Genomic DNA, 10,517 nt, shown 5'->3' with positions numbered 1-10,517 from the left:
TCAATTCTCACTTAAAAACATTGAGAAGAAAATAGGAAAAGAAAACAGACTCCAAAAAAAAGACAAAAAAGGATTTTGTGTTTAAAACTCATCGACTGGAATGGTAACACAGAGTGTTGTCACTTGTACTACTTTGGGAGCCCAGCTCTACGCTTTGGGCATTTCGTGTCAACGTCACTGTTCCTGACTACCGTAATAAGTTTCCTATTCCTCTGGGTATCAAAAGAGGTCGTATTTGTAATAGTGACTGTTCTCGAGGCTTTCGCAAGAATTTGTGCTATAAGGAATTTAGATTTGGGATATAGAAGAGGCGATGGAGGTATCATCGCCTGATGCGATCACGGAATCTTCGAGGCTAAGACCTGTAAGCCGATACGAGCATCAAGATCGGCTTATTTTAAATGCCATATCCAACCTCTCCGTTCCCGTGAGGGCCTCGTGTTCTAGAATACCATCCAGGCCTACTCTCCGCAGGGTCTGATTCAGTCTATTTGTGGGTCCTGTCGGAGATAGGGAATCGTGCATGATGCATATCTTTTAGCCCCTGGGCCTCTGTACGGAATGTAATGAAGTGTAGGAATTGAACCGGTGGCGAACCCATTTCCAGAAGCATAGAATGTATTGGAATTGCTTAAGAAGCGGAGCAAGGATGCATCTGCTTGAATCTTGTCTTGGTGTCTGTCATCCGAGGGATGCTCCATATGAAGTAGATTAAGGGTTCTTCCACTGCAAGCGAGCCAATCGTAGACTGAAAAAAAAAAAAAAAAAAAAAAACCGAACAAAAATGAACATACTCCATTCAAGAATAAGTCACCTACTTTACTCCGTAGAAAATGATGCAATGACGGTAGGGCTGAGGGACCAGTCAGATGATTAGGCTGCCGTAATTCCGTCTGCAGAATGACGTCACCTCCACGGAGGACGTACTGAGGGCCACACCAGAGGATGTCCGGAATGCCAGGGACCGCATCACAGGACGTCTGAAAAATCGGATGGTCTCGCGGAACCCCCATCTGGTCGCATTCGCTTGAAAAAGTTCTTCAACCCATCGGACTATTGATTCGGGCGGGTGGTGTGGATGATGCAGAGTGGGCTCATAGCCCTATTGTGCCTAGGGACGGGGCGGTGGAGCTCACTTTAACCTTTAGTTAGCGCTGTTGAGTGTTGACTGGAGCCATGGAAGACTGTCGATGGTTTGTTCTTTTGATTTTTGGGCTCAGGGGATTGTAGGAGAACTAAAATACAGTAGAGTAAAATGAAATAAAATCAATAGAATACAACAACGTGTACATCGGGTGAAGAAGACCGAGGACTCCTGGCAGTCAACATGTCACCGCAGCTATGGGTCTAGAACGGGATGCCAATTAATGAATGAATCACGCCGTCCAGCACCGTCTGCCAACCCATTTCCCTCCGTGGGAAAACTTATGGTTCCGCCTAGACGTTGGGCAGAGGCTACTGTGCCACACAGCCAATGATCGCCGGCCTGGCGATGTCATTGCCGTGCAAGGGTTGATCCAAGAAAAATACGCCTGCAGATCATCGGGTCGCTGCCCATTTCTTCTACTTAAGCTCTATCCCCCTCCCTCTTGATTCGTTTGGTTCCTTTTTCTTCCGTCTGCTGCGATCGTCACCACCTACTGCTCCTGCCACTACTTGACCTACACCAGCTCTTCCAGAAACCTTTCCTTCCGTAAACTGTTAGCCAACTTATCCATCATGCCCGTCGTGTCGCGACTTGTGTCCATCGTGCTCCGTGTCGCGGAGATCATCTGCGCTGCTGTACGTCTTTTCCGAGAATGAAAAATCCTCAATAAACAAAGGCACTAACAGAATCTCCATAGGTCGTTGCAGGTATCATCGGTCACTACCTCGCCTCCTTCAACGACATCGACCCGTGGCCGCAAGCCCGATGGATCTATACCGAAGTCGTCGCCGGATTATCCATAATTCTCGGCCTGATATGGCTGATACCGTTCTCTTCCTCGTTCTTCTCCTGGCCATGTAAGCTGATCCATACCGTCCTAACAATGTTCACCAGCAGCTAATAAGCATTCGTACAGTTGATATCGTCATCTCGTTGGCTTGGTTCGCCGCGTTCGGTATCCTCGTCGATGCGATCCACAAGTTCAGCTGCGGCAGCATCTGGCACTGGGGCGGCATCACCCACAACAACAGCTGCAGCCGATGGAAGGCCGCGGAAGCCTTCAGCTTTATCTCCGCCATTGTCTGGCTTGTTTCCGGCATCGTGGTTCGTATTGGAATTTTATTATCTACTTGTCTAACACGGGTGCTGACTGTGACGTACAGGGAATCTGGTTTACTTTCCGCGTCAGAAGATCCACCACCGATGCTGCCTAGTAAGTATTTGACTGTGACTCCATTCGAATACATGATGCTTACATCCATCCAGCACTGGCCGTCGCCGTGGCTTTTTCAGGCGATCCGCCGTCTAAGCTTAGGCATCTCTGATACTGGCTCTTGTCATGTCGCTACAAGTTGCCAGAAGCCGCTCTCTGCGACTCTGCTTCAGCATTAGAAACCATAATTCACGCCACGATCCTTACGTACGAAGTCTCGCAAATGTTTAATTTCCGGGTCGCCCCGCCGCTTAATCAAAGACCAAAAAACAGAAAAAAAAGAAAAATGACAACCGACGCCGGAAATGACGTGATGATTTTGTGTTTATTAGTTTTTCAGATACCCACCCTGCCGGCGTGTTCAGGTTTTATGTGTCACTCGTTTTGTTAACAGTACTTAATAATATCTACTCCTGAGTAATGGATTCTGCATTGAAACTACTTCAACTTCATTCGCTGGTTCATGAAGAGAGGATGGTTGCCGTCCCTTGCTAATATACCACAAGCTACTCTATCTGACCATTCAGCCACGGGTCCTGGAGTAGATCCTTCGCTGTCTTCCTATCTTCAGGCCGCCACTGAAGCATTCCTCTCATGAAAGCCATAAACATCTCCTTATTTCTTCCCTCAAGGAACTGCTCTGATGATTCCAGACTGACTCCTGTCGGGATCTCAATGTCTTGCTTCCATTTGCCTGCAATTTTGTCTCCATAAGTCTTTGCAAAGTACACCGAGCGAGAAAATGTACTTACCATCATCTGTGTAGAACTCATGGCTTCGTTTTCCACGCTGGAGCATATCTAAAGGCGGCGGCCCCAGAAGACTCATGGCTTCCGCGAGATGCGCCCGAGTCGAATACCCCTTACCATCAGGGTCATTCCCGTGGAAAAGGTGTCTCCCCTCGAACAAATCCCACACCTATTATTGCCGGCGAGTTAGTATATGCATGGGATTGAGCATGCACAGGCAAACCGTACCATAACACCGACGTTCCATATGTCGACGGGGTAGCTCCAATCGGTCTTCAGCATCACTTCCGGCGATCGATAGACATTTGGCTGTGCATCGTGATTCCGCCTCTCGTCGCCTCGTACGGCAGAGCCAAAATCACTTAACACTGCTTTTCCAAACACCCTTGGCAGGTCAAAGCGTCATGAAGCGTATACCGGCATACCATTGACGATTTTGCGGGGCGACGGCTTCTTCAGCTCAGCTTGCGTGAAACTTTCAAGGATCGGCATGTCCTCTATTTCTTGGAGGATGTTGTCGCTTTTGATGTCTATATGGATGCAGATTAGGGCAGTGGTTTTGACAGCGCCATACAGAGAAGCCTTACCGGTGTGAACAAGCTTGCACTCGGTGTGCAGATAGTCAAGAGCAAGAAAGATCTGCATCAGGCCAGCTTTGAGCAGATCTTCGGTGAATCAATGGCTGGGATTACGATATAGTAGATCCCTGAAGCTCTCCCACATTGGCTTTTGAACAAGGCACGGACAGCACGGGGAATCGTGAAGAGATCTAGTGCTTTCCGTATATGAGCATGGCCAGGGTGCCATGAACTTCCGCGGCCTAATTGCTTGTAAATCTGGAATTCTTCTTAATTACCTTCATCTCGTGTGTAGACTTTGAGCGTCACGTATTGATGGCCCCTAGTTGTGTCAGTGGGTCGGTGTTCAGTTAAAACAAGTGCTGGTAGATCTGCCCTAACGTACTCAAGATCATGAGCAAGCCATACTGTGGAAGTTGTTCCAAACCCAACTTTACCAAAAATCTGATATTTGGAACTAAGCACGTCGCCAGTATTAGCAGGGTAATATTGCCCTTGTTTGAAGTGGTCAAACCGTTCCTCGTCAAGCACCTCTGAGGAACGAACAATTTCGAAGCCGGAGGTGGGAAAGCTCATGGGAGGAGATGGAGTCCTTCGAAGCACCCTTGTGGCCCGTCTCATGAGGGTAGCCATCATGAGCACGGGAAAGAGAAGAAGCCAACCTTTGTTGATGTGCGATAACTAGGAGCAGTGGAAATAAGAAAAAGACACGATGACTCATCATGCTTGTATACTACCACAGTCAACACTCTCACCACTCCATACTATCTTCCTTGTCGCTGAAAGAAACAATACCTGGAGGGTTCCATCGAAGTTGCAGCTGTCCTAGATCAAAGATTGTTTCAAACAGGTGCTCCATCTAAGCAAGGGACTGGGTTGGTAAGCTTCCGGTAGTCTGAGAGAACCTACGGAATATCTTGCTGCGTCACTACTACATTAAAGGACGGTGTGCAACTCTATGTCAGCCGAGCATCTGCAATACGAATGGAACTACATGGTGGACGTAGTCTACCTCTCATGACGGCGGTATTATAGGAGCTATGAAGGAGCCGCGGATACATATAAAGGCATATAAGGAAGAGTATCAGTTCTCAAAGAAAAGAAAAGAAAAGAAAAGAAAAGAAAAGAAAAGAAAAGAAAAGAAAAGAAAAGAAAAGAAATAGACCAATAAATCAAGCAAGCGGCCGTTAGAGGCATAGTAGGTTGTTAGTCTGTTCACCTCCTAAGGGATAGACTCGTTACAGTTAGCATCCGCCAGCTGCCTCTCAATCCCTCCCCATGCATTCCGCGGCAAGGTCTGCGATATCCACCAGCAATCATCCGGGCCTTTTCCTGCAATGTTTACAGAATTAGATGGTCTATTGCTCCCCAACCAAAAGTTGCGGGACAGTACGAAGAACGGCTTGCCTGGCGCGCTTGATCTATGCGCTTTGGGTGCGCCTTCCTTCGAAACCGCCGCCGAAAAGTCCACATCAAAATACCTTGCTTTATGACGATTGGTGCAAGCAAGAACCAGCGGGTCCGGTTCTTGAAACGGCTCACGAACTCCCATATCTTGAATCCCTCTTGCCTGGATAGCAGCTTGCAGCTCAACATGATCTCTGGTACTTTGACTCATAATTGATTCTCGAATCCGACGAGCGAGATATCCAAGTGGCTTTTGAAGCATCTCGCCCACAGGCACACGAGTTCCTATCGTCATAATTGTGTTTCCAAGGAACATTGCTCCTTTAGGAAATAGCTCTGGCAATGCGGGACGAAAGTTGAACATGTTCACGATCGTGATGGTCTTGCTGGGCGGCGGATTTATGGCAGAAACCCAAGTCCGTATCCACCATGCGAGCAGGACGTCGCCTTCACTAACAAACTGTGGTTCCTTGTCTTCATCGTTTGTCCCACCTTCGAGCTGCTTCCTGGCGAGCTCTCTCATGGAATCAAGATAGTGCCCCGGTACGCAAAGAAACCGAGTCTCCAGCACCGGTGCCCAAAAAGAACTGAAGAGTGCAGTGGCAAGACGAATTGGCTCGCGAAGCCAGCCTAGAAATGGGTTGCCGTTCTGAGAGTTGCCAGGTCTCCGTGGCAATGCGTCTGTGGTATAAGAGGCCATTGGATCTTCGGAGAACCCGTGAAAGGCTGGGATTTGATCATCGCGACCCCTGAGCTTGGCTGTCCAGGCTTGGAGAAGACCGGATCGTCCCACGGCATCCATCAAGGTATGGAGTGAAGTCATCCTAATCAGCGTCGCATCCTCAAATCGAATCATGTAAACTTCGAGCTGAGGGCGGTCCGAATAGATCCAGTCTTCCAGCCGACAAGGTGTGTTTGGCTGGCGCAACAGCCCATCAAATTCGTCGGGCGAAGAGAACAGTTGAAGCTTGTTACTTGCACGAGGAACTTTGCTAGCAATCGGGTGCTCATGCATTCTCATGTTGTAATCGGAGATGTTGAATGTGACTCCCGGTCTTTTAGCGTCGAATCTCTGGGGAATGTGGTATTCAAGCCCATTGTCGTCCTACCTAAGGTTAGCTGGTGATTTCTGGGAGGATAAAGTAGAGTGGCTCCTAACTCTCAGTCGCAGGCGAGCACCAAGCTTTCTCCATTCTCCAAAAGCAATCAAATCTTCCAAAGAGTTGCGAACAAGATCCGCATCTAGCACATCGTCGAAAATAAAGGTAACGTCGGCGATAAAATTGCGGTAAATCAAGGCATTGTCCCTTAGATGAAGTGGAATGACTGTGTCAGTCAGTACGGGCTTTGGAGGCTTCATCTTGGTTCGTGAGAAAACAGCTCGCGATGAGAAAATGAGGGAATACTTTTTGGTCAGTGACTTCGGAAGATATAAGGGTCGATGAGATATGACCTCCCACAATTCATGACCAGATTCGTTCATGCCAGTAAGGGTTGTAGGCCCTTGCATAATGGGATGTGATGATCATCTATGGAATACAATCATGGCATTTAACTCGCTGACAACTGCAGAATACTGATTAATGTCATCGGCCAGTCAAACAATAGTTCTAATTATCCTTAGGAGCACCATTGCTGCGAAACCATTGAGGGTTAAGCTCGACGAGTAGAGTAGACTCTTCACATATTCGGGCTTGTCTGCAATAAATCGTTGTTGTCTAAATTCCTTTATCTTAATATAGTTTTGAAATATATGTTGGTTGTGTCTAGCTCAGAATATAGGACATGTCTTTCCTACATGCGAACGTGACACCGTCGCATGATAGTAGTTCTGACCCTCCTCGCACCTCTTCTTGAAACTAGTGTGGTATGTCTGAACGGCTCTAGATCGTTGTTTGGGTTTGAATCATTTGTGATTTCCAGTGTGAGATCAAATGTGGTTTGAATGATAGTCGGGTTCGCTTGAAATCGGTGTCAGGCTCCTCAGTAAGCGTGCACCATGCGTCGCTGAGTTTTTGACTATTTTGTTGTATTTCTGGGATTGGGTTTGACTGCAGAATGTACCCAAGGGCTTGGAGGAGCTCTGAGGACATATGTTTTGCGTCAATTGGTGTGGATACTAGCCAAATACATACAACCAGCCAAAAAGAAATCACCACTGAGGCCTCTTAGGAAGCCATTTCGTCGCCTGGCCATGCAGAAGCCCCTTCGCAAGATAATCATGCACATGGCCATGATGATGTTCCTCCGCAACCTCCTTCGTCACAACCTGCGGCGGTTTCTCGCCCGCTGTGAGACTCGGCTGCATCCTCTCAACAGCCCACTGGAGCTGCGCTTTCGCATAACTAATCGGCGAGACGTCGTGTTTCCCCTTCGCAGATGGATCCGCCCCAGCAGAAATAAGAAGCTCAACCGTTCTTTCCCATGAAGGCTGTCCGTTCAGATCCGATAATAGCTGCGCGTGACTCTGCGAATCCATCTCGCTCGCCATAGCGCCGACAGTCTGCAGGAGCAACAACAACGGCGTCCTGTGCTCCTCATCTCGTGCATTGACATCCGCCCCTCGCTCAATCAGCACTCTAGCCATGACCTCGCGGTCCATCCCCACGACCGCGACGTGCAGCGGCGTGCGGTCCGCGCTATCCCGACAGTTCACATCCGCGCCGTGGTCGAGGAGGACTTCGACGGTGCGTTCGGCGTCTTTGACCTTCGCCGCGATGTGGAGGGCGCTTTGGGCCGCATTGATGGCGTGGAAGGTCTTGACGAGGGTTCGTGAGGCTTTGAATGCGGCCAGGCCTCGCGCTGTGGCGCCTTTCCCGATGGTGGTCTTTTTGTCAGGCTCGGCGCCGCCCTTGAGTAGGGCTGAGACTAGTTCCTCCGTGCCCGGGATAGCGCATGCCTTGTGGAGGGGTGTGATGCCTGTCCCGTTTGTGGCGTTTGCGTCTGCGTGGTGCGCGAGGAGGGTCTCGACTGTTTCGACGCGGCGGCTGTCGATCGCGTAGTGGAGGGGTGTGTTTCCCCCGTGTCTGGTGTAGGCTGTGGCCCTTGCGCCGCCCTTTAAGAGTTCCTCGACCATGCGAGGGCCTGCGTCGGAGTGTTTCGTGGCTGCTAGATGGAGGGCTGTACGGCCGGGGTGGAGCAGGCCGATGGTGTCGGCGTCGACGATGGCGCCGTTGTGGAGCAGCCAGGAGAGCATTTCGACGGCTTCAGAGTCCGCTGCAATGTGGATTGCGCTCCAGCCGGAGGTGTCAGGGGCTGCGACGGCGGAGGGGAGCGAGAAGATGGATTTGTTCCATGTTGTGGCTTTGTCGGCGAGCCAGGGGAGGTTCATGCGGGCTGCGACGAAAAGGAGGCTGGTGCCTGTTGAGAAGCCCGAGTCTGTGCTGTTAGAATTGCGTATAGGGATAAAGAGAAGGGCTTACATTTGCCATGCGTCCATCGCTGTAGGAGATCGTATGAGCGAACCCAGTTCTGTAGGGCTGTCGAGTCCGCCGCGAAGAACTGCTCCATGCCCAGAACGTCGTTTTCTTCTTGAATTTGACTCTCGCGAAGATGTTCGCCCAGAAACTCAACTGAGTAATGCAGGAGTGGATAGCCCTGGAGATACTCCTGTCTGGTGGCCACGAGCTGCGACTCCTCGAGCATGCCATCGTCGTTGACGGGGGGCCTGGGGACCTGACGGCGCTGGATGTCGTCGAATTGCAGGTATGTCAGACATGTCGAGGCCATGACACGGTGGGCATCTGCCCTTCTCATGCCAAACCGGGGATAATCGTGCACACCCTCGTCGCTGAAGACGTGGTTCATGAAGTCCTTGACGGACTGGTGGCTCAGGTGGACAGTGTCGCCGCAGACGACGAATAGCGTGCCCCAGCTATTCTCGATGGTATGGCGCAGGGCTTGGAGGTCTTCCTCCGAGCTGACGCCAGTATAGGATCTTCCCTCGTGGAGATTCAGAATCACATCCAGCTCCGCGAGAGTCAGCGGCCGACACGCCAGATACACCCACGTCAGCAGCGTCCTCAATCTGCCAATCATGTCTTTGGCCTGTCGCTCCAGAATAGCTCTATAAAAGGCCTCCACATCGCGCGGAATATTATGCAGTCTCTCCTTGACCCGCGCCTCCGTCCAGACTCCCTCCCACGTTGACAAGTCGTCCAGAACAAGCGTCAACCACATGAACATCCCCTTCGCGCTCTCCTTCAGCTGCGCCGTAATATCTTCACGCAATCCCTCCGAGAAATTGCGATACTCCTGGATATTACGGACGCGTCTGTCCGCGACCTCCCCGATATCGCGCTGGTTGCCTACGGGCATGATAACCGTGAACTCAGGCCGCATCTTGTCGCTGACAATCCTGCTCCCTCTATCTGAGAGAATCCACCGAAAGGTAAATTCCTGTCCGGCGGCATGAGCCTTCCTGCTCACCCTCGCAGACAATTCCTCGATCAACCGGACAACAGAAGCCATATGCGGCCCACATTGATCCAACCCATCGATGACAAAATACAACACCTCGAGATCCGGATCAGCGGCCATATCCTCCATAATTCGTTGCAAAACATCAAGAGACTGAAACTCCTCCGCGTCGGGCCCAAAACCACCGGCGTCCTGCAAATCCTCCGGACGCTGCACATGCTGCAGCACATACTTCACCAGATTGCGGTTCTGCAACAACATCCGATACAACAGCGTCCGGAGAATCCAAACCGGCGTCCGTCGTCGCTCCTTTTTATCATCACAAAAGCACGCGGCCGCAATCGTCTTGCCAGGAACACCCAGCTCCGGCGCAATAATCATCTCCTCCGTCAGCGCAGGCGACACCGCATTCCCACTCGACCGCTGACTCGCCTGGATCACCTTCACCAGAAACTTCAGCAAAACGGTCTTCCCACTCCCTGGGATCCCCTGGATATACAGCGGCGACGCAGTGGGCGGAGTAGTCTTGATCCAGGAGCGAAAGGCCTCGCTCTCAAGAATCCACTTGCAAGTTCCGGGGTCTGCGCGCGCGACGTCATGTCTATTGCCTGGGTCGTTGGCGATGAGTGCGTTAAGGATTTTATATTCGATTGTTTTTCTCTCGCCTGGATGGTGTTAGATACAGGTATATCTATAGCATGGGTGAACTGCTTCCTACCCATGTAGACAGAAGCACCGGCGGCGATGGTCACCTGCTGAATGGAATCGCTGTGGAACGAGGCTTCCATGGAGCCATAGTTCTGGCCCATTTGGAGGCCATTGTTGGTTGAGTTGGAGAATTCAGCAGATGCTGTTGTCGGCGCCTGCACGATCCAGTCCATCAGCCAGCGTTACCCTGATTTCAGAGCGAAATGCATCTCACCGTGTCACCGCCCATCTTGGCCGCTCAAAATCACCCCAAATGCAATGCAACTGCTAGAGAGCCGGTACTCTGGATCGGAGAT

General features: G+C 50.7%; 3 protein-coding genes across 3 annotated transcripts; 1 reads left to right on the top strand and 2 right to left on the bottom strand.

The window, feature by feature from the left end:
• Positions 1–1,719: 1,719 nt before the first annotated feature.
• P170DRAFT_478807 (MARVEL domain-containing protein) lies at positions 1,720–2,456 on the top strand (the record flags this gene model as incomplete). Its single annotated transcript, XM_024853594.1, has 5 exons — positions 1,720–1,782; positions 1,845–2,004; positions 2,064–2,251; positions 2,311–2,360; positions 2,414–2,456. 5 exons carry the CDS (start codon positions 1,720–1,722, stop codon positions 2,454–2,456), a joined length of 504 nt encoding a protein of 167 aa, XP_024701176.1.
• Positions 2,457–2,866: 410 nt separating this feature from the next.
• Positions 2,867–4,320, bottom strand: P170DRAFT_449463 (CMGC protein kinase; the record flags this gene model as incomplete). Its single annotated transcript, XM_024851045.1, has 8 exons — positions 2,867–3,054; positions 3,113–3,278; positions 3,338–3,477; positions 3,535–3,639; positions 3,697–3,774; positions 3,852–3,929; positions 3,966–4,009; positions 4,073–4,320. 8 exons carry the CDS (start codon positions 4,318–4,320, stop codon positions 2,867–2,869), a joined length of 1,047 nt encoding a protein of 348 aa, XP_024701175.1.
• A 589-nt stretch (positions 4,321–4,909) lies between these two features.
• P170DRAFT_478805 (uncharacterized protein) lies at positions 4,910–6,454 on the bottom strand (the record flags this gene model as incomplete). The annotated part of the gene is made up of 2 exons (XM_024853593.1): positions 4,910–6,199; positions 6,254–6,454. The coding sequence occupies 2 exons, from the start codon at positions 6,452–6,454 to the stop codon at positions 4,910–4,912; spliced, it is 1,491 nt and encodes a 496-aa protein (XP_024701174.1).
• Between the last annotated feature and the right edge of the window lie 4,063 nt (positions 6,455–10,517).

Source organism: Aspergillus steynii (genome assembly GCF_002849105.1).
Source record: "Aspergillus steynii IBT 23096 chromosome Unknown P170scaffold_7, whole genome shotgun sequence".
Classification (NCBI taxonomy): Eukaryota; Fungi; Ascomycota; class Eurotiomycetes; order Eurotiales; family Aspergillaceae; genus Aspergillus; species Aspergillus steynii.
Note: the sequence above shows the minus strand (reverse complement) of the source record. Positions and strands in the feature narration are given on the sequence as shown.